The sequence below is a fragment of the Pocillopora damicornis genome, chromosome 8 (assembly GCF_964200805.1).
Source record: "Pocillopora damicornis chromosome 8, jaPocDami1.2, whole genome shotgun sequence".
NCBI lineage: Eukaryota > Metazoa > Cnidaria > Anthozoa > Scleractinia > Pocilloporidae > Pocillopora > Pocillopora damicornis.
Window position 1 is genome coordinate 17,191,525 of NC_142677.1, and position 22,306 is coordinate 17,213,830.

General features: G+C 38.4%; 3 protein-coding genes across 3 annotated transcripts; all 3 read left to right on the forward strand.

The window, feature by feature from the left end:
• The first annotated feature begins 590 nt into the window (after positions 1 to 590).
• LOC149041655 (BTB and MATH domain-containing protein 38-like) lies at positions 591 to 2,387 on the forward strand. The gene is made up of 3 exons (XM_089180904.1): positions 591 to 630; positions 1,619 to 1,885; positions 2,119 to 2,387. The coding sequence occupies exons 1-3, from the start codon at positions 591 to 593 to the stop codon at positions 2,385 to 2,387; spliced, it is 576 nt and encodes a 191-aa protein (XP_089037030.1).
• A 4,065-nt stretch (positions 2,388 to 6,452) lies between these two features.
• On the forward strand, positions 6,453 to 15,033 carry LOC149041656 (uncharacterized). Its single transcript, XM_089213804.1, has 3 exons — positions 6,453 to 6,580; positions 11,718 to 11,990; positions 13,840 to 15,033. The coding sequence occupies exons 1-3, from the start codon at positions 6,547 to 6,549 to the stop codon at positions 14,526 to 14,528; spliced, it is 996 nt and encodes a 331-aa protein (XP_089069930.1). The 5' UTR covers positions 6,453 to 6,546; the 3' UTR covers positions 14,529 to 15,033.
• Positions 15,034 to 15,963: 930 nt separating this feature from the next.
• LOC149041657 (uncharacterized) lies at positions 15,964 to 21,993 on the forward strand. The gene is made up of 3 exons (XM_089213803.1): positions 15,964 to 16,081; positions 18,163 to 18,435; positions 20,235 to 21,993. Exons 1-3 carry the CDS (start codon positions 16,006 to 16,008, stop codon positions 21,014 to 21,016), a joined length of 1,131 nt encoding a protein of 376 aa, XP_089069929.1. The 5' UTR covers positions 15,964 to 16,005; the 3' UTR covers positions 21,017 to 21,993.
• The last annotated feature ends 313 nt before the right edge of the window (positions 21,994 to 22,306 follow it).

Genomic DNA, 22,306 nt, shown 5'->3' on the forward strand with positions numbered 1-22,306 from the left:
ACAAAGGTAAATCTTCGTACATTTATTAATTGTCGATAAGGACAAATAATACTTTCCGTAACGTCATTGACTATTTTTGAAGAAAACATTGTCGCGGTGACAGTCCTTGCTAAACTAGTTCCGTTCTTTTTTCAAAAGGATACACGCGCTCTCTAATTGACAGTTGTCAGATTGTGACAGATAGTTGTAAATTAAATGTTTCAAACTTTGTTTGGACGCCTTTTAAATCACCTTTATCATAACGCAAATGAAAAAGTTTCGGTGAAGCCACTTTCTTTAATTTGCATTACTTCTATTTTAACTACCATCCACTCGCTCAAAAATTGTTCAGTTTTTGGAAGACTAAATCGTTCGGGTTCCTTTGCAAAGAATTTAGTTAAGTTTAAGTGAAAAAATAAAAATGTCATTCACCAGCCTAGTGCCTCGGGCGGTACTCAAGACCTCGGGCACAGTTTTCCCAATACGGACCTCCCAGTTGGCGAATAACATATATTTATTATATCTCTCAGTTAGTACGTCCACTATGATTGGTTCATTTTGCGGGCCGTATTTCACTGCCCAAAAGTTAAAAGTTTGTCTTGATTGTCAAAATGTCTCTTGAAGAAAAATTTGAAACACATAAAAGAAAAGGTACGAAAACGAGTAAAAAGAGCAAAACTAAGAAGCAGATATCCCAAACTTTCAAGTTGGATTCTTAGAGTTTTTTTTGAGAAAGATAGAGAAAGACGACCCTCCACGACGAAGATAACTCGGAAAAAATTTTTGCTTATTTAGTGACACTTACTAGCTTCATGTTAAACTCAGTGAGCTTTTTACCTTTATCAATAATGGAGAGTTTGGTAGATGACTTTGTTTTTATGACCTCCTGCCGTTTGCGAGAAATGAAAAAATATCAAGATAATAGCAGAAGTTAAGCTAACCAAAACTACCGGTTTGGCACGATTTTTTGTTTATTCATTAATCTGTGTGCCTATGAATCAATAAAGGTAAGTATTCGAATGGTGAAGCAAACTTTTATCATTTTTTCGATAATAAGACAATACAGAAGATATTGAGATCGTTAACCGCGTTTTCATGGGAGGCATAAATAAGAATAACTTCCCAGCATGTTGCGAAATTTAAAATAGACTTTAAATAATTATCATGGGTCACGGAGTTAAGTCCTCTTAGTTTATATTATCTTAGTGAACGTACATTTCTGATTGATTATTGCTAACATGAAGACGCTTTCTTATACTTACTTGATATGAAGCTAATTCACATTTTCTAACGTAAAAGCATTCCGTTTCAAAGTTCCTATTTTCAACCATTTATTCCTTTTTTACTTGTCATTACCTCTCTTGTCCTTTTCCATCTTAGCAAATGATTTTTTTTGTGATCTCCTTTAAGTTCATGCTTGTTTTGTATTCGTAAAGTAACTCCTTGAGACTGTTACTCGTATTCTGTTCAAACATGACCTATAATTTGGTGTTTAGGAAAATTGCGTCAGAAACTGTTTGATCTACGTAATGTACTGCAGGCCATCATTTTACCTGGGTCTCAATGGCCGTAGATCCAAACTCAGTAAAAGATCAATAGAAGAAAAGGGAAGTTAATGGATTACATCGTTGAATTTCAGGTTTTGTTTCAGTATTACATGACAAAAAGGATAAAAATCCCTTTTCGGAGTCTTGGGAGGATAGTGATTTGGTGCTTGTGGTGGAAAATGAAAGATTCCACGTCCATCGACAGATACTGAGCATCCACTCGCCAGTTTTTAAAGCCATGTTGAGTACCCAATTCAAGGAAGCAGAAGCCAAAGAGATCCCATTACCAGAGAAGAAGGCAGATGAGGTGTTGAACTTCCTGAAGCAATTGTACATGAAAGATAGAGATGAAATCACATGTGAGTAATAATGTAAGGAGAACTGCAGACTGCCTGTGCACTCTCAGATATCCGAAGTATATTATGTTAAATGGATTGTCGCTTTTATGCAATACACGTGATAAAAACTGTGATAAGTTCCAGCTTCAATTTTCCTGCATTGTTTCTCGGCTTCAATCCTTTCGCTTACCGTGAGGTCCATGCAAGCTTATTGTATTTCAGTTCTAAACGGAATGTTTTGTTTTACTTGACAGTGGACAAAGTGGAGCATCTCCTGAGGTTAGCCGACGAGTACCAAACGAAGTCTGTTTTTGACGTTTGCTGGAATTACCTCAAAGTCCTGCCAGGATCTAAGGAAAATGCAGTCAGAACACTTTTCCTAACAAATATGACAGCCATGGCAAGGGGAGATAGAAGGTTAGATATTGTCCGCAGTGGATGCTACAACCTGATTAAAGACATGTCACTGCAAGACATCGTGAAGAAAGATGACTTCAAGAATTTGATTTGCGAGATGGCGTAGAAAGTGTTCTTGTTGAGAGGGTTAAAAAATTAGAAGGGCTTGTGGAAGTGGCGTATCCGCAACTTATTGGGTTAGTGGAGTTTTGCTTAGTGTTGTGCTTAGGGCCAAAAAAGCAGAATGCATTTTTCCGTAGTTGCCCCGAGCACTTTAATAGTGACCATATGGCACTTGAGGAGCTCTATACGCGAATCAAAAAATGCACAACTTGCAGAAAAATGATTGAGCAGCTAGTTTCCCATTCACAACAGGTAAAGAGTCAAAAATACCTAGGCCCGCCTACGACATCTTTCTCGTCAAGGGGTACTAAAGGTACCTACAAGGATGCCAAGCTGGAGCACTTATATGGAGGCAGTCATCATTTTGACTCAAAATTGGTCTCCGTCATTCAAGATTTTTATAAAGCTTACAAAGTGATTGCATCAACAAAAGCAAGTTTAGCTGGGGATTTTACTGGAGGGGCATCCCAAAAATTGTATTTCAGCACTTCCTTTCCGTTTAGTGATTTTGGAGAATAGAATTTGGACTAATCTAAGTATTGTCTCTTCGGATGGAGGCATCAAGCTACCTAAGACTCGCTAATCACTGAGCGGTGGGAACCTGTCACTAAATTTAGACGCACAGTCAAACCTGTATTAAGCGGTCACCCATGGGGAATGGCGTGGAGCCCCTTTAATACAGGCTGACCGGTTAATATAGGTTCCACCGAATAGGGTATTATCAAGTAATTTTTTTTGCCATAATCGACTCTTAATGCACTAAAATCGCTCAAAAAAATACTATTAACATTGTGCAGTTTCCGGAGATAAATATGCTATAATTTTTACTTGAAAGAATTATTTTTTAGAATTATTCCCTTTCCAAGAGATTTTTCCAGTAAATATGCTCTAGGCTCTACAATTTTATGATCAGAATCAAAATGAGTAGTACTTTTAGTTTCTTTTCCCAGAGATCTTAAAATTGTTGGCCAGCTCAAAAATGAGAAGGGGGCTTGGAAAAGGGTTTTCTAAGGAATGTAAAATAGGTGCATGTAAGCAACTCTATAGTTACTTGAAGATTCAGACTTGTAGGTTAGCCCTTTTTTCACAAATGGTCGATTATGTATGATTAAGCTTGTTCGGATTGTTTCCTTTTTAATTCAGGCCTTTGCTATCTTTAAATACTTTTAGGCAGATTAATTGGTAAGTTCAGCCTTTCTGATTTTATCGATGGGAGTTAATAGAGAGATCAGAGAATAGACCTGTTAGTAACAGAAAGTTTTCGAGAGCAAAGAAAGGGAATTCTCAATTTACGGCTAACGGTTAGCATCTTTCCATTGTTGTCATAGCAAATGTATTTTTACGACTAACGGTTAAATTTTGTGGCCATTTTGCAGCTAACAGTTAACCCCATTGAGACCCTCTTAATATTACTTGGAGAAATTGCATTTAACATTGGACTCTCGAGAATAGGCCATTAAATTGGGAGTTCTAAAATACTCACTCTCAAATCGAATACCAAACCGCTTTCGTTAATTTTTTTTAACACTTACAGGACAATTTTGTTTTATAGAAAGATTGAATAAGTATGTATGGTTTTGTACTTTGCTCTAATAAACTGATTAATCATCACTGAATAGGTATGCAATACGTCCTGGTGGTTTGTCACCAGTGATCTTGAAAAACAAAACAGACAAATAATTTTTGATGATGTTACGGTTCCCAAAAAATGGCCAATAACTCGTCTTGTGGATTATATAACGGGGTATTCATTGAGGTGTAAGCTCCAAGAAGGAAAACTTGATACCGCCCATAAAGAGTAGAGAGTGCTTTTTTAGGAAAGACATCGATACTTTTCTCAAGCGTCGACTCGAGAGTTGAAACGTATCAAGAAATGGTTCATTGTTCCGGGTCAACTTTTCCATTAAGCATCAAACAAAAGTCCTTAGTAATTGGTAGTCCTGAGGGACTTTGGCCGAAGGGAGGCGGAAAAGCTCGTAACTGATCGAGAAAATTATCGGAGTAACAATTTTGCTGCACTGGGGGAGAGGGTAGTGTAAATATGCACTAGTACAATCAATCTCCATCGGTGTACCCAAGGGTAGACTTGACCCTCGTTTAGCGCATTGAGCCAAAGGTTCGCAAATTCAAAAATAATTAAAGTTATCCGTATTGCAGTTACTCATTTAAACCACCTCTGTCTACATGTAAATCAAGTCGCCTGGTTAAAATTCAACGCACAAATATATTTTTTGGTCTTACTAATGGTGTTAAATGCAATCGAAAGTGACGGTTTTCCGTGGAGAGCCTCGAGGCGATTAAAGACCTTGTTTCTGGCGCACGGCACAGAAGTTTTTTTAGGGGGAAAGAATTTAAAACAGTATAGCTAGATTACGAGCGAAATGGCCTTCCGGTGTCCCTCACACGTTAGCTAATAGTCCTCATGGCAAAATCATTTCGACCAAGACGACAGAGGGTAAGTTTTTACCATCGTAGTTGGTTTGGGTGTATGATCCCTTGTAGCTTGAAATCAGAAGGAAGCATGGAAAAGAATCCATGAAGGTTGAATTTTGCCTTTCCCTTGTCATGGTGAAATTCCATCGGTGTAATTATGCGGGAAAAATAGTCAAATTGTTTCAGATAACCACAGTGGGATCAGTCAGCCGAGAAGGATGCTATTTACATCGAAAAAGATCCCTAACAGGAGTGAACCATTGGTCTTCTACAATTAAGGGGTTAGGTGGGATATTTTTGGTGAGTGCTAGACTTGGTAACATGTAAATATATCGAGCTAAATTCTAATCAAAGTGCTCTGTGAGCAAACTCGTGAATTGACACATGATTTTTGAGATTATGTTTAATGTTATCTGGTTTAGGGAATTTTGTGGTTGATTGTCATCTAGAGTACGAGCAGTAGTTCAGTGTTCGCTAATGTAGCAAAGAAACAAAGTAACGTTGGGACAAGAAGGCATTACAATTGAAATGATCATGCTATTACATTTAACAAGGTGGATGATGTAATGTGTTTTAAACGTCTATCATTTTTGTTTCTGGTTCAAAAGAAAAGGTTGGAAGTAAATGTGGGTGAAAAGTGAAATTTACTGTCTTTCGTTGTAAATATTAGAAAGTCAAGGCAATACTGTCTTAATGAAAACATTAACGATTCCCTCTTTATCAAATGAGACAAACGGGAACGAGTTTTGAGTGATATAACTAAGCCAAGCCTGCCACCGTCATTTTAGATCTCCGCCTGGGTAGATTTAAGTCACGTGCTAGGCAACGTATAATCAATAACAAGATAGAATTTCATTTCAGGCCTATTTATCAATTTTGTGGTGTGTAATTTTCGCATTTTAGTACGTTGTATATATGTTGAATCTTCAAATTGTCTTGAAACTTACAAGAAAATTGTTCTTTAAAAATTCACTGAAAATCGGTAGCTAAAATTGTTTGTCTAAGTGTTATTTGATTTTCGTGTTAACTTGTTATTTAGTCAGTCGCCGGCATCTTCTGTTGCTTCACACAGGAAAAACACATGCGACGAAACGTAATGATCAATTTTGTCCTCAATCTCACGCTATAACAGAAAAAGCTTTTGAACATCTGTAAACTCCGAGCGCTTCGCAGTAAGTGATATTTTCAATGAATCTTCGGATTGTTTTCAAGTTCAAGGATTGTAAATTACAATTTTATGAAAACCGAAGGTTGTTGTTATTTCAGTGTGAATCCTTGAATGCTTGCCAGTCGCTGGCGCCGCTTGTTGAAACTAAAACGAAAAAAAAACTCTTTTAAGATTATCATTGGCTTCTTTTTCACCCCACCACTATTCTTAGCAACAAAGGTCGCCATTTCGTCTGTTTATTGCTCGCCAAAAACTATCAAATGTACTCAAAAGCCTAAAATCTAAAAAAAGTTTACAGGAATCGACCAATCGAGCGAGCGAGCGAATGCTATTCCCCACATCGTACGTATAACTCGCTCTTGCGCATGCGCGCAATTTACGAGTTAAAAATGACATCACAACTCTATACCAGACTCCCAACCCTAGCAGGAAGTAAATGTAGCGCTCAGTCCCCAGAATTCTACTGAAACCTAAGCGTAATCTTAAGCTGCCCTTATCACGACATTTTTTAAGTCAGTTTAATTTGGTGTGCTTTCTTCGTGATATTACGACCTCAAGTTTTATGGCCTCAGGGACAAGAATAAGCGGAAGTTCAGGTACTATTTTTTTCCAATTTCAGCCTACATTGCAGCATGTTATGATTAGCCAAAGCTTCATAATTATTCAGGACCCTGTACAGGCCTTGTGAAAACATTCTGGGATACTGCTGTACGCAGATGTCTTAATTAGACGGAAAAAGGACATTTTTTCTGGATAATTGTTCTTTTATCGCTTATTACGCTTAAACCATGCTTGAATTACATACACAATCGCTTTAAATGGACCATTTTTGACCAACTCATAAAATTCAAGGTGGAATCGAACGCGATGGATCTATTCCCGACCATTTCAATCATAACGTTCAGCTATAAGAACACAAACTTTTTGCAGAGTGATGTGGTTGATATGATGATGACTTCCGCTTAGGTGCTTGTTGGAAACACACTTCAAGTTATCACCGAATGAAGTTCCTCTTCGTACTTCTCTCTGAACAATCAGTTATAACTCTATGATTTAAAAAAATTCGAGTATTATGGAGTGTAAGTATAAAATTGCGCTGTCTTGGCTGATTTCCATAGTCTTCTAGGACTCGAAAGGCTCGTGACAAATGTGAAATTGCAGGTAAATTGCCTTCTCGCAGTTGTGCGTAAATGTACATTTGCTGTTACATTTGTTTGGCAGATCGATAGAAAGCCCAACGGATATTCTGTTTCTGTGCTTTCGAATACTTTCTGTTACCAACAGACATGTTCTCTGATCTCTCAAAATAATATGTGATCAGGCAGTTCAATCAAGAGAGTTTAAAATCTCTTAGTGTCACGAATTTCAAAATCTTAGGCGATCTTTTGCGGTATCAGACCGAATTCAAAACAAATTATCACCAGAAAATATGCATACGAAACTTGCTTCTATTGATTACTTTCATAATCATTCATCCGAGAGACAAGTTGTTGATATCTAGAGAGATTGATTCAGGGGTCGACCATTTGACTTTTGTGGGGCTAGTTGAGTGTTTTTAGTTGGGTTGTCATAGACTGAAATGACTCGTCCTTCCACTTACGAATTGCCTCAGATGATGTAGATTTGTTTTATCACGATGGGAAAAGCAGAAAAAAAGTGAATAATTGTTAGACTGAGTCGCGAGTAGTCAGCCTTTTAACACTTAGCATGCTGACTTTGAGTTCAGGTTACAATCCCTTAAACTGACTTTACTTTTAGAAACGCACTCATGCACGACAGTTGATCCTTTCAACAGCATTGAAAGCTTTACTTTTCGTCAAATCCCAACAACATATATATTAAATTAAAGCTTAATAAATTTCCTTTCTGATTATTCTATTATAATAAACTTTGAACCTAAGTTGCTTTTAAAATTTAGCTATGAAATCATGTTTTTGACAAAAGTTATACATTAACAAATAACACATCATATTCATTTCTTCCAAAAATTATCTGTACAAGCCTAAAATGGCAACCAGAGTTAAGCCCTAGTCCACCAACTTGATAAAACAATTCCTGTGACTGTGAGAGCATTTTTTTTTCTCAAAATAGTAGCAAAATTGCATATTTGTCTGGTCAACACATAATCAAATTAGGAATTTATTTACATTGTTCGGTTTTGAATTAGTTCAAAACAGTCAGCTCAGTTGTATGGGTCTAATTGGTCTAAATTTATCTATTTCTGTGTTTGAATTGACTTCAAAAACAAACAAAACCAAAAAAAAGATGAATAATGGCTATGATCAGTTAATCAATTGGTTTCAGCATCCACATTGTCATTATTGGCATCATGTCTTCGAATGTAAGCAGCAACATAGTCCTCAACAGTGTGGTACAACCGGAAGCAGCCTTGCATACAGAGTGCTACTTTACAGACACTGCACTGAAAGCTAGACTCCTTCCCTGGCCTCTTCCTTTTATCTCCTGTCCTTTTCAGAATCTTCTTTTGGGCAGGAAAGCAAACCACACATGCCCGGGTGATGTTGGACTTCTTCCCAGTACCCAGTATTTTGTCTGGGAAGTGACCTCCAACTTGAAGGCGGGTTAAGCCTTCAGCTGACCTCCTTGGGCGGCCTCTTGGAGTGAGAGAATGGGAGATGCCAGAATTCCTAACAAGCTCCTTCAAAAGCTCCCTTCGAAAGGTCCTTTGCAGCACAGGTGACTGGGTTCTTTGTTTGTAGAGGATGACTAAGCATTCAGGATACTTAAGGAAAACGGATGGAAGAACACTTTCTTCCACAATTTCATGGTGCGTTGCCTGAAGCAGGAATAGGCCACCATCTGATCACACCTGTCAACTGCCCCCATGAACTTGTTGTAGTCATGTACAATCTCGGTTTAGTGATTGGGCACCCAGTTCCAGGGTGATTTCGGCCAACTTCTACATCTGCAATGGAGTGAACAGATGACAGCATCTGGAAAACTCTGCGGTCCTTAAATTTAACAGCCAGCAAAGTTCCATTGTTCATAACAAACTTGTCACCTTTTTTTTCCACTTGTGCCCTTTTAAATTCCTGGGGAATACCTTTCCTGTAGCGGGCTGTTCCACAGGCCCCAGTGTTCTGCCTATAGAGCTCAGCAAATAAAGTAGGTGATGTGTAGTAGTTGTCAACATACAAACACCTACCCACATTCAAATAAGGTTGCATGAGCCTCATGACTAAGTCATATGTTTTGCCTTTAGCACTGGGTGGTTCTTGGTTTACACCAGTGTAAATTTCAAACCTACAACAATAGCCATTACTTGAGTCACACAACTGGTATGACTTTACACCATACTTATCTGGCTTGTCTGGATTGTACACTTTGAAGTGCACTTTTCCTCTGAATGGAATCATTCCCTCATCTATGCAAATATTTTTGCCTGGCTTCCAGACATCTGAAAAATTCCCAGTGACAACACTGTATATAGTGCCAAGCTTGTTTACTGGGTTATACCCTTCCTGTCCTCGAGGAATATAATTATCATTATTGCACAAGTGAAAAAATGTTAAAATGTTCATAAATTTGTCTCTTGACATAATTTGAGGGAAAAAGGGAGTAGATAAAACCTCGTCGGTGGACCAGTAATCCTGGATATTCTCTTGATTTACCAGGCCCATTGCAGTTATCATGGCAAGAAAAGCTTTCATCTCACCAGATGTCACACCATCCTCAGGCCAATTTCTAAACCTCGAGTGCTGAGGTAAACGATCTCTTCGCTGTAAAGATGCGATTGTTTCCCTTGCATATTTATTTGTTTGGGATGCAATCTCATCGAATAGGTTTTCAGGGAAGAGGAGATGAAAGTAGTCAGAGAATGATGGATTGTCAGGAAGCTCCACATTCAACCCTCGATCAGCTATGAAGTCAAGCCTTCGCGGGATACGATCGCCAACGACCCAGTTGTCTTCTTCGGTTTCTTCTTCGCTCTCCTCCTCGCCATCACTGTCTTCTTCGCTTCTGCCATCTTCTTCTTCGCTGCTTTCAGAATTATCCGTGTTTTCATCAAAATCGCTATCCTCTCCACCAACAACTTCATCGATAGTTCCTTCATCAACAAATATAATATTGGCCGCCATCTTTGTTTATCAGTTTTACCGCGCAACAAAATATATTTCATGCTAATTAATTCTTTTATTCTACTCGGATCTTCGGAACTCTGTCGGATGCTTAATTTATGTCCCTTTGGTAGGCCCATGACCGTAAACCTACCTAAGCCCGACATATTCCGAACTTCTACGTCAATAAAACAATTATGTTCGGAAACCCGGAATATTCCGGGACCCGTCCACATGGACGAACACGTGCGCCCGGAATATTCCGGGAGCCGCACGATAAGGTAATAAGTTTTCTCTCCGCTACAAGGCGTAGCTAGAAGCGGGAGGGGGGGGGGGGGGGGGGGGAGAGGTGGCGTGTACCCCTCTCCCTTGTAAGTGGTAAGACTTTTTTTTAAGCAATCAACCTACAGTACCCAGGTGGCGAAAACGCCATGACGATACCTTGGCCGCAAAAACCATTGGAGAAAAGCCCACTATTTAAATTTGTTTTGTACCAAAGTATTGTCGTCAGCGGCTCCTGTTTGTAGTCCGTTTGTGAGATCTATTGAACTCGCTCGTCAGATAATTTTTTTATAATTCATTTATTTGTCCCCCAAATTTTCTGTTTAAACCATGGTCACTTCAATGAAGTTAAAGTCGTTAAATGTTCCTCATGCAATCTGCGTGGGAGCGAGGAAATAGAAAATTTCTGGCCGTGTGAGACTGGAAAAAGTACTTTTCTAAGAAAGATATTGATATCCTTTTCTGGTGTTCAAATACAAATTTCCTGGAATTAAGGCGATTTAATACACTTCACCCACAAACGAAATGGTCTCTAATAATAAACCTGCAACTGATGGTTGGTTCAAGGTTTATATTCCGTCAGCAGGAACCGATTCAACTGATGACAAAGGAAAGAGAGTGATTCGATTCTTGTTGTGCGAGATCAATTCCATGCCCATCGTTTAATTGTACACATTTCTTCCGTCATTGTTTGAAAACCGATCAGGTCAAATAAAATGATAAAGGTAGCGTGCTGCTGTCCTTACTAATGACTGATTTATAAAAAAAAAACACTTTGGATGTCGTTACAAAGTAGAGTGCATGTATCTCTCAAACATCATGAATTTACTTACTGGACCTTTCTCGTATTGGTTTTTAGATAATTAATTGACAAAGGGTTAACTAGTCCAATCTAAGGGATCCTCGCAGCTAAGAACACTACTGAAACGAGTAGTTGTAAATTGGACCTGAAAAAAATATCAGGCCCGTACGGGATTTGAACCTATGACCTCTGCGATACCGGTGCAGCGCTCTACCAATTGAGCTAACAAGCCAACTGGGAGCTGGTCAATGAATTGGGTACAAATAAACATCCAAGTGAATGATGATTTTAGATATATGAAAATTCATATATTTGCACTGCGGTGGAGAGATGAAAATTAAGGGATCCTCGCAGCTAAGAACACTACTGAAACGAGTAGTTGTAAATTGGACCTGAAAAAAATTTCAGGCCCTTACGGGATTTGAACCCATGACCTCATAATCAACTGTAATTTTTAAAGTGCGCAAATGGATTCAATATGGAGGCAAGAACTTCCGTAAGGAGTCACACCAAAGTCAATAAAAGACGTCTTATTGCCGGAATTTTGAACAACAGGTTTTTTTTCGCCAGGTTCTCACCATGAGTCAAAAGAGAGCACGGTAGAGAAGACACACCCGTTTTCGGAGCCCTGGGAGGATAGTGATTTGGTCCTTGTGGTGGAAGATGAAAAATTCCACGTCCATCGACAGATACTGAGCATCCATTCTCCGGTTTTTAAGGTCATGCTGGGAACAAAGTTTAAGGAAGCAACAGCCAAAGAGATCCCCTTACCGGGAAAAAAGGCTAATGAAGTTTCGGATTTCCTGAAGCAACTGTACTTGAAAGAGAGTGATAGAGTCACATGTAAGGGAAAAATAAGTAAATTTACTCATAACTAAGGTCTTTTTACCACAAATTATGATCAAGTATTTAATAGTCTTAAATTTTAAGAAAAAGCTCAGAGGGCGATGGGATCTTCTATGAGCTTTTGGAAACAACGAAGAACAATATTGACTAACAAAAACCTGTCAAAAGGACTAATATACAAAGGAGGAAACCAGCTAACATATTAATAGGACTCAGACATTAAAAAAAAAAGATTTGTAAAAGGAGGACATGCAGTGTCGCATTAGCTTTAAGAGTCCCAAAAAAGTACAGAATAGGGTAACCATCAGGTGAGTAACTAACAGTCCTTGCAGATAAAAAAGATAAAATAGTGATCAGAGTCATTACAAGGAAGTTTTTTTATAATTTATCCCATTGGAATGAGGCTTACAGCTGCAAACTATGCAGCGTGAAAAATGTGCAGTCGAATGAATACATAATGACCAGAGATTATGATCTTTTGATAATCTTCAGTTGGGATTAATTAACATTTTAAGTTTTATCAAATTAAGATTTATGTAAACTTTTTTGAATTTTGATTTTATTCATTTTCTTTCCGTTCGGCTTCCGTTTCTCCTTGGGAGGGGGAGGGTATAGCTGCAGGTAGGATAGAACTAAGAGGTCATAGGATGTATGTGACTCCCCCACCCTGTGGTTTTAAAAAGTAACAACAATAATTAAAAATCAAAAAGCTCTAGGTCTGCCCCCAAAATGAAAAGAGAAATTTGTTGTATGACGCTTAGGAAAGTTTAAAGAAAACAGCCACCCCTTTCGGCTAATATTCTATGTTACCTCTCCATCCATCTGGTAACGCACATCAATTGAAAAGGTCTGAAAAGTCTAAGACGATGCAGTAGATCGGCGAAAGCTCGGAATAAGAGGGAAATCCTGTAGCTCAGGGCCTCAATCGAATCTTCAATCCAATCATTTAACTATCTTATCAGTAAAGAAATCTGTAAAACCTTGAGATTCTGCGGCAAATGATCCAGCTTTTTTAGACGACCTTGGCACTGTCTTCAAATGTAAGCAGAGACCGCATGGACGTTGAAATCTAGTTTCGTGAGCGCGATGCTAATCGAGGATCGTCTTCTCCTTAATCTATGAAGTCGGCAGTGGCAAGTGGAGAGTTGATCATTATGTCGAATGGATCGCAGCAAGAAACAACTAACTTTATCAGCTTCGCAGCACCGTTCGCAAAGAGGCCGAGCGTTGAAGGTAGAAAATCCTCTTGGCCCAAGTCCACTGAGATAATGCACCTGGTCTTTCATGAGAGCCTTAACGGGCGCCACAATAAATATGGCGAACGGCTTCTTCCAGAGAACAGCGGCGATCGATCACTGGCGCGGCTTGATATATTAAAGATTTTCCATAGCCAGTTGGTAACGAAACGGAGACATCGTTACCTTCGAAAAAACAAATCTATGGCTTTCTGCTGTTCTTCTTAAAATTCCTCTATGCCGAAAGTCGCGCAAACTTAAAACCTCGTCGTAAATCGCTGTTGTTCGTAAACTGTTGACCAAGAAAGCTCTCTATTCACCAGCTTGATCGTTAATATGAAAGAAAACCACCCACTCCAGCCAATCAGGATTCAAGAAAGAATCGACAAAACGGCTTGCCAATAAAAGTCATAGCATGTTTTCATGCGAAAGAGTGACGTCATTTTCGTAGACTTTTCCTCCCTTCAGTTTTTTTAAGGTGCATGAGGGGCTAAGCTTAGGCTACTCTTTTTGAAATTTTTCCTGATGGACTACTCTTAATTTTCCCCCTCCCGCTGTGCCGATTCTAATTTAATTTCTGTATTTTCTACATGATATTATTTTCATGACAGTGGACAAAGTCGAACATCTCCTGAAGTTAGCAGACGAGTACCAGACAAAGTCAGTGTTCAATGTTTGTGTGAATCTTCTCAAAAATGAAGTTGCGGGATCTAAAGAAAAAGCAATGAGGATACTTTACTTGGCAAACACTACCGACATGGCAAGGAAGGACGAAAAGTTAGATGTCGTTCGTAAAGTATGCTACGACTACATCAAAGACATGGCACTCCAAAATATTATGGAGAAGGAGGATTTTAAAAACTTAGAACAGGATGTGAGAGAAAACGTGTTAGTTAAAAGAATAGAAAAATTAGAGGAGCTTGTCAAAAAAGTACATCCTCAGTTTAAGGATTTAGTGAACTTTTGTGTGACTTTGTGCTTAGAATCGTCAAAGCATTGTAAGAAAGTAACTCGTTGCCCCATGCACTGTAGCGAGAACAGGGCTACACTGTCGCTCTTTACGCTGTTCGAAAAATGCACAGTTTGTGAAAAAATGTTACGCGAATTCAGTTCCCTATTATCAGCCTCAAATCGATCAAAGCAGGCAGGAGGATTTTTTCCATTTGGTGGCGACTTTATCGATTTGCATTCCATCATTCAAGATCTTCAACGCGCACACAATGATATTGAGATGTCTCATAAAGGATATGGCGCTGGAGGTTTCGGCTTATTTTCTGGAAGTGGATTGTTAAAGCCATGAACGTATAGACGAGCGATGTAGAATGATTTCGCTAAGTTGGTTGACTTCAGGAAAGTAGAAAGCAGGGATTATCCCTTAAGTAGCAAATATATGTTCTGCACGCCAAGAAATCACTGAAATGATCCAAAATTTATAAGCAAAACTATTCGTATGATTCTCTTAATTCAGTTGAGGGAATCGAATTTAGCTGAGCCAATCCTTCCCTTCGTAATAACGATACAATTATTAGTTTTATAAACTATATAAACTAAACGTGGACAGGGTCAAAGCCTACGAAACTGCCGGATTGAGCAATAATCACAAGACTATCTGGTGACTTTCCTTACGGTAGAATGTTCTTTGCGCAAGAGTCACATGTTTTGATAGGAATTTACTAAGTCAACAGCGATCAGAATAAGACGTGGCATGTTTCGTTAGTTCGGCAAAACAACTTAAACGTGCTGTTTTTGATCCTACCTATTTTGTATTTTGCTTCTAATAAACTCATTAATCATCCTTGAATAAGTATGCAATGCGTCCTGGTGGTTTGTCCCAGTGAAAATTAGGCATAGTCACTCAGTAATTTCTCATAACTTTTGTAAATTTAAAGCGCTCTTTTTGAACTGAAACTTCTTCGCATGGGATTTTAAAGCTGTCGTGTCGAGCGTTAGCCCTTCATCTTTCGCTCTGAGGAAGGGCTAACGCTCGTCACATCAGCTTTGAAACTCTTTACGGTGGCCAATTTACATTATTAACTCAGTTGATAACACCAAATTACCTTGCTATACTTTCCCACCGATGCACGCCACAGTTTCTATAGAAACTTCACGCCCCCTTTATTTTCTTCAACGTACAATACTCAGGTGGCGAAACGCCATGACGATATCTTGGCCGGAAAAACCATTAGTGAAAAGTCCACTTTTTCTTCAAAATTTGTTTTGTATCAGAGTATTTTCGTCTGTGGCTTTCGTATGTAGTCAATATGGGCCTTCATGCTGCGTCAATACGAGCCCTCTGGTACACAAGGGGAGTAGCGGTAGATGCCATACATAGATGGCGATCTCCAGCTGGTGTTGGCTGCCATTATGTCGAAACAAAGGAGAGTTTTCAGCTATTTTCAGCGCAGGGAAGAGAGTTAAGGAATATTCTTTTATTTGATTTGGGTTTGAGTCTTTCTTCTCGGGCAATCGGCACCGAAGCTTTGCTGCAGTGTGAACCCCTTTCTTCCCTATCTTTGAAAAATGCTGGATGCACAACAAAAGATATTAATAAACTTAACTTTAAGATCATTTGAACTTACTCATCAAATATTCAATGGTCACTTCGAAAGGTTAAATGTACCCAATACAATCTGCTGGAGGCGAGGAAACAGAAAAATTCTAGCCGAGTGAGACTGGAAAGAGTACTTTTCTAAGAAAGATATTGAAATTCTTCTCTGGTGTTAAATTGCAAATTCCGTAGAAGGAGGGCGATTCAGAAAAATTCATCTACAAACGAAATGGCCTCTAATACTGAAACTGCAACCGACGATACAAACGCCAGTCTTCCTGATATTACGACGCCAACTCTCACAAGTAAGTTTTTATCGAGGAAATGATTCATGTGAGCTCCGATTCCTTAGTTTGAAATAGAGTGAGTATGACTGTAATGCAACCGGTCCTTGACCTATTCTTACAAAACAGTTAAATTGCGAACAACAAGTGTTCGTGCCTTCTACTAAATGAATTCACAGCTGTGAAGTAAACTTCAAATATTTCAGCTTGGGATAATGTCTCCTGCCGATTTAGCCCAAGTTACTGAATCCAAATGCTGCTAAACTAAAGACATCTAAAGATACATTTAAAACTCACTAAATGCATAAAACAGATAAAACAGGTAGTTATAAAACACGAGCGAAAATTTAGCCCCACAGTTTGTAAAGAATATTTTGTTTGCTCTGTGTACTTTAATTCTTTCGTGGATCCATTGTTTTTGCCCGGGCCTGCACAAAACGCTATGATTAATCGGTAACGTTACAAACGTCAGGAAAGTCCGGCAAGATTTCAGTAAAGCCTTATCCTTCATTGTGTATAAAGTTATTTGATGAAAGAAAACAATTTTTACCCTCGGGGCTAATGCTATATTTTAGGATAGTCTGGGGCTATACGGAAATCCTTCCGAATGTCGTGCTGTCTGTTTGTGTCACTCCTCCTGACCTTTAATTTTTAAAAGCATCACGTCACATAGATTTGTATAAGTCTCATGACACTTAAGCGAACTGGACAAACTCGATTGATCATTGATCATTGATCATTGTCAGTATCGTTTGTTTCCTGCTAGACCTTAAAGCATTGTTAGGTAGTTTTGGTGCTTTTCTGGTGGAAAGCCTGGGATAAAGCTGCCTTTTCCTTTTGTGTCGAGGTATTAACCCTTTACACCCTAACATAGCTATGCATATTCTCCATACTGTTCTCTATACATTTCCTGTGCTGACAGGGAGAATTTTTTCAACAATGAGGAGCTTCTTTAGTTTTTGATCATGTCCTTTATTCTCATGACCTTAATGTTTGATTCAGGGTAATAATGTAAGGAGAAATAGGATGTTAGTCACTCTTAGGGGTTAAAGGGTTAAATCAGTTGTTTGCCCTCCTAACTAAGAGATGTGTAACATATCAGTGATGTGCGACATATTAGTTACATCATATTTTTTATGTGTGACTTGTGTAAAATCTAAGTCGGCCTAAATGCAATCTGTACATCCGGGTTTCGTTTCCAAGTCTTCTCCTATCAACTGAATTGATTTTGCTTTCAGCTCTAACTGTTTCAGAAGATTTATACTTTTTTGTTTACGAAGATCACAACAAACGAGAAAACCAATCATCTCTTCCCTGTGTCGCAAGCAGTTTCAAAATAGAAGAAGAACCTTTATTGATTTATACCGCTCAGAGTAGCCCCTTCAGATGCAAAAAGCTGTCTATTATCAATGGGAGCCCTGAGATTTATGTTCCGTCAGTAGGAACTAATTCAACCGATGACAAAGGAAAGAAAGTAATGTGATTCTTGATGTGGGAGATTAATTCCATGTCCATCGTATAATTATGCACACTTATTCCGTTACAAAAATAGCAACAATCGTGCCAAATGTCATCGCTTTGACAACCGATCAGGTCAAATAGTATAATGAATAGAGCTTAGCAAAGATGAATTGTAGAGATGGGTACGTTGGGAATCTTTCTTTTTTCATCCAAGGTGGATCACTTTGTTGAACATTGATCTGGTCGTGAATTCTAATCGTTCAGGAGAGGAGAGTCATAAGAAGGACTGCTGTCCTTACTAATGACTGACTTTTCAAAACGCACATCGGTGGTCATCTCAAAGTAGAGTGCATGCACTTGTTAAACGTGATGAATTTACTTACTGGACCATTCTCGTCTTGGCTTTAGATAGTTAATTGACGAGGGGGTTACTAGAAGTTAATTGTACAATTATGAAGTCCACTCTCGGACTTCTCCAAATCAGTCAGTTCTAGCTAACTAACGATCCAAATTTACTGGAATTTTTAAAGTGCGCAAATGGAACTCAGTATGGTGCCAGAAATCTCCGTAAGGAGTCACGCCAAAGTCAATAAAAGACGTCTTATTGCCGGAATTTTGAACTACAGGTTTTGTTTCGCCAGGTTGTGACCAAGAGTCAGAAGAGAGCACAGTAGAGGAGACACACCCGTTTTCGGAGCCTTGGGAGGATAGTGATTTGGTGCTTGTGGTGGAAGATGAAAAATTCCACGTCCATCGACAGATACTGAGCATCCATTCACCAGTTTTTAAGGCCATGCTGGGAACAAAGTTTAAGGAAACAACAGCCAAAGAGATCCCCTTACCAGGAAAGAAGGCTAATGAAGTTTCGGATTTCCTGAGGCAACTGTACTTGAAAGAGAGTGATGGAGTCACATGTAAGGGAATGAGAAGCTCATTTACTTATAATTAAGGTTTTTAACTCGTGAATTGCGCGCATGCGCAAGAGCGAGTTATTGATAAGATGTGGGGAATAGCACTCGCTCGCTCGCTCGATTGGTCGATTCCTGTAAACTTTTTTTCGATTTTAGGCTTTTGAGTGCATTTGATAGTTTTTGGCGAGCAATAAACAAACGAAATGGCAACCTTTGTGCTAAGAATAGTGGTGGGGTGAAAAAGAAGCCAATCAAAAGAGTGTTTTTTTTTCGTTTTAGTTTCAACAAGCGGCGCCAGCGACTGGCAGGCATGCAAGGATTCACTGAAATAACAGAACAACCTTCGTTTTTCATAAAATTGTAATTCACAATCCTTGAACTTGAAAACAATCCGAAGATTCATTGAAAATATCACTTACTGCGAAGCGCACGGAGTTTACAGATGTTTAAAAGCTTTTTCTGTTATGGCGTGAGATTGAGGACGAAATCGATCATTACGCTTCGTATCGTATGTTTTTCCTGTGTGAAGCAACAAAAGATGCCGGCGACTGACGAATTACAAGTCAACACGAAAATCAAATAACACCAAAACAAACAATTACCGATTTTCAACGAATTTTTAACGAAAAAATTTTCTTTTAAGTTTCAAGACAATTTGAAGATTCAAAATACGTATTACGTACTAAAATGCGAAAGTTATACACCAAAAAATTGATAAATAGGCCTGAAATGAAATTCTATCTTGTTATTGATTATACGTTGCTTAGCACGTGACTAAAATCTACCCAGGCGGAGATCCAAAATGACGGTGGCAGTCTTAGTTATATCACTCAAAACTTGTTCCCGTTTGTCTCATTTGATAAAGAGGGAATCGTTAATGTTTTCATTAAGACAGTATTGCCTTGATTTTCTAATTTTTACAATGATAGACAGTAAATTTCACTTTTCACCCACATTTACTTCCAACCTTTTCTTTCAAGAAAACAAAAATGATATACGTTTAAAACACATGACATCATTCACCCTTGTCAAATGTAATAGCATGATCATTTCAATTGTAATGCCTTCTTATCCCAACGTTATTTTGTTTCTTTGCTACATTAGCGAACACTGAACTACTGCTTGCATTGTACTCTAGATACGACAATCAACCACAAAATTCCCTAAACCAGATAACATCAAACATAATCCAAAAAATCATGTGTCAATTCACGAGTTTGCTCATAGAGCTCTTTGATTTTTTACACAAATTATGGTCAAGAATTTAACAACTAATCCTAAATTTTTAAGAAAAAGCTCTCAAGGCGATGGGATCTTCTATGAGCTTTTGGGAACAACGAAGATCAACGAAGATCAATAGTGACAATCCGTCAACCAGACTAATATACAAAGGAAGAAAATAATTAAGATAGTAATAGGTCTCAGATATAGAAAAACAATTTATATGAAGGGGACATGCAAGTATCGCATTAGCCAGAAGTGTCCCCAAAATTTACAAAATATGGTAACCATCAGGTGGGTAACATTCCTCACAGGCAAAATATGAAATCGGGGTGACCAGAGTCAATAAAATGATTTTTTTCTTCATAGTTGATTCCATTGCAATGAAGCTTACAGTTGTACACTTTACAGAGTGAAAAATGTGCAGTTCAATGAATATGTAATGATCATTTACGATTATAAGTTGAGGTTTGTTTAATTTACATTTATTTTGAGCCTGTCACTAAGAATTAGAAACTTTAAAAGGTAATTTACAAAACGTGCGACCTGGTCACTGAAACATTAACTTTTTTATTTCACAGTGACCAAGGCAGAGCATCTCCTCAAGTTAGCCGACGAATACCAAACAAAGTCAGTTTTTGATCTTTGCGTAAATTACCTGAAAACTCTGCAGAGGTCTGAACATAATGCGATCCAAATGCTTTACCTGGCGAATGGTACAATCATGGCAAGGGAAGACAAGAGACTGGATGGTGTTCGCAGCGAATGCTACGGTCTAATAAAAAACATGGCAATTGAGAAAATCTCGAAAAATGAGTATTTCCAGAATTTAGATAACGTTAGCCTGCAGAATGCTTTTGTGGAAAAAGTTGAAAGGTTAGAGAAATTAGTTTGCGAGGTTCATCCTCAATTTATCGGGTTGGTGGAGTTTTGTATGTCACTGTGCTTAAATTCAACTGAGTATGAATCAAAAATTACTCGTTGTCCCACACATTTTTCAAACAACAATAAAGCAACGATGAACCTCAATTTTAGAATGGAAACGTGCGCTGTTTGTAAGAGCATGATCCAGCAGTTAGTTTCCATATCAAAGGAAAAAAGGGCCGTCGGGGCGAGATTATCCTCTTTTGGGTATAGTTTGGGATCAAATCCTTTCGCTGAGGGCGGTGATCATCTGGGAGGGGATCATCTATACGGAGGCACTAGTCATTTTGACTTAAAATTATCATCTGTTGTAGCTGAATTTTCTCGCACTTACAATAAGATTACTCCGGAAAAAAATCCGCTGATAAATCAATCTGGTCTCGGGGGATTTTCCTTTTCTTCATCACAAAAAAAAAAAAAAAAGAAAAAAGAACTTTAGTAAAAGACGCTTAAGTTCGTTTAAGAAAAAGAGCCACCCCTTTCGGCTAATATTATGGGTTACCTCCCTATCGATCTGGTAACGCGCATCAACTGAAAAGGTCTGAAAAGTCTGAGACGATGCCGTAGATCGACGATAGCTCGGAATAAAAAGAATAAAACAATCGTCAATTTAATCATTTAATCGATATCAACATGCTATTGAAGGACAACTTTAAACAATTACAATACGATTCAGACATATTTCGGGACACTATGGCCACGTTTGAACAATTTTTAAAAAAGAACGACAGGTTGAACTGCAGCCATTTTATGTAAAAGGCATAATTAAAGACCAACAGATACCTTACGTATTGATATTTAGTGATATTAATAATGATTATCAGAAGTTGTTATAAGGTGAAGGGTTTTACAAGATAATTTAGATTTATCAACTGATTTGAAATAAATTGGCCTCTGTATCAACTCATCATCAATTCATAAATAAAGGGCGTAAGTTTCTATGGAAACTGTGGTACTGCGTCGGTGGGAGAGTATAACAGGGTAATTTAGCATTAGCAACTGAGTTGATAACGTAAATTGGCTACCGTAAAGAGTTTAAAAGCTGACGTGTCGAACGTTAGCCCTTCGTTAGAGCAATTTACGAAGGGCTAACGCTCGAAACACCAGCTTTTAAACTCTTTACGGTGGCCAATTTACGTTATCAACTCAGTTGATAATACTAAATTACCTCATTATCAACTTAGATAATGAAACCAAACTATCTATTATAGGTTAGTTGCGAGGTGTAGTTTTTGTTCCTATTTGGATAAATACCTTAGCTATTATATAATCTTTATTCTATTGGTTAGCACACCTTTGACCGCAGTCACGTGATTATGCTCATATATCATTGTGTGTAATTAAATTCATGGCATTCTAATAAAGCAGTTGTGTAGAGCACTTGGTCTGTGCACGCTTTACTCTATAGTAGTATATAACGAACCCTAATACACAACAACTGGCGACGAGGATGAGCACTCTTGGAACGATTGAGTTCTTTAACCCCAGTTCAGAAGACTGGAACGCATACTGCGAACGTTTCGATCAATACGTGATCGTGAACGAAATCAAAGAAGAAAAGAAGATCGTGGCCACGTTCCTGACCTCAATAGGCAGCAAGACCTACAACGTCTTGAGAGATTTACTAGCCCCGATGAAGCCATCTAGCGTAGAGCTTACAGATTTGGTCACAACTTAACGAGATCACTATGAGCCCAAGCCGATCGTCATCGCTGAACGTTTTCACTTC

Excerpts from the sequence above, each read along its gene's own strand:
- LOC149041657 (XM_089213803.1), top strand. The coding sequence starts at position 16,006 with ATGGCCTCTAATACTGAAACTGCAACCGACGATACAAACGCCAGTCTT. Across the intron at positions 16,082-18,162 it reads TACGACGCCAACTCTCACAA|GTTGTGACCAAGAGTCAGAA; the intron begins GTAAGTTTTTAT and ends TTGTTTCGCCAG. Across the intron at positions 18,436-20,234 it reads AGAGAGTGATGGAGTCACAT|TGACCAAGGCAGAGCATCTC; the intron begins GTAAGGGAATGA and ends TTTATTTCACAG.
- LOC149041656 (XM_089213804.1), top strand. The coding sequence starts at position 6,547 with ATGGCCTCAGGGACAAGAATAAGCGGAAGTTCAG. Across the intron at positions 6,581-11,717 it reads AAGAATAAGCGGAAGTTCAG|GTTCTCACCATGAGTCAAAA; the intron begins GTACTATTTTTT and ends TTTTTTCGCCAG. Across the intron at positions 11,991-13,839 it reads AGAGAGTGATAGAGTCACAT|TGGACAAAGTCGAACATCTC; the intron begins GTAAGGGAAAAA and ends TTTTCATGACAG.
- LOC149041655 (XM_089180904.1), top strand. The coding sequence starts at position 591 with ATGTCTCTTGAAGAAAAATTTGAAACACATAAAAGAAAAG. Across the intron at positions 631-1,618 it reads TGAAACACATAAAAGAAAAG|GTTTTGTTTCAGTATTACAT; the intron begins GTACGAAAACGA and ends GTTGAATTTCAG. Across the intron at positions 1,886-2,118 it reads AGATAGAGATGAAATCACAT|TGGACAAAGTGGAGCATCTC; the intron begins GTGAGTAATAAT and ends TTTACTTGACAG.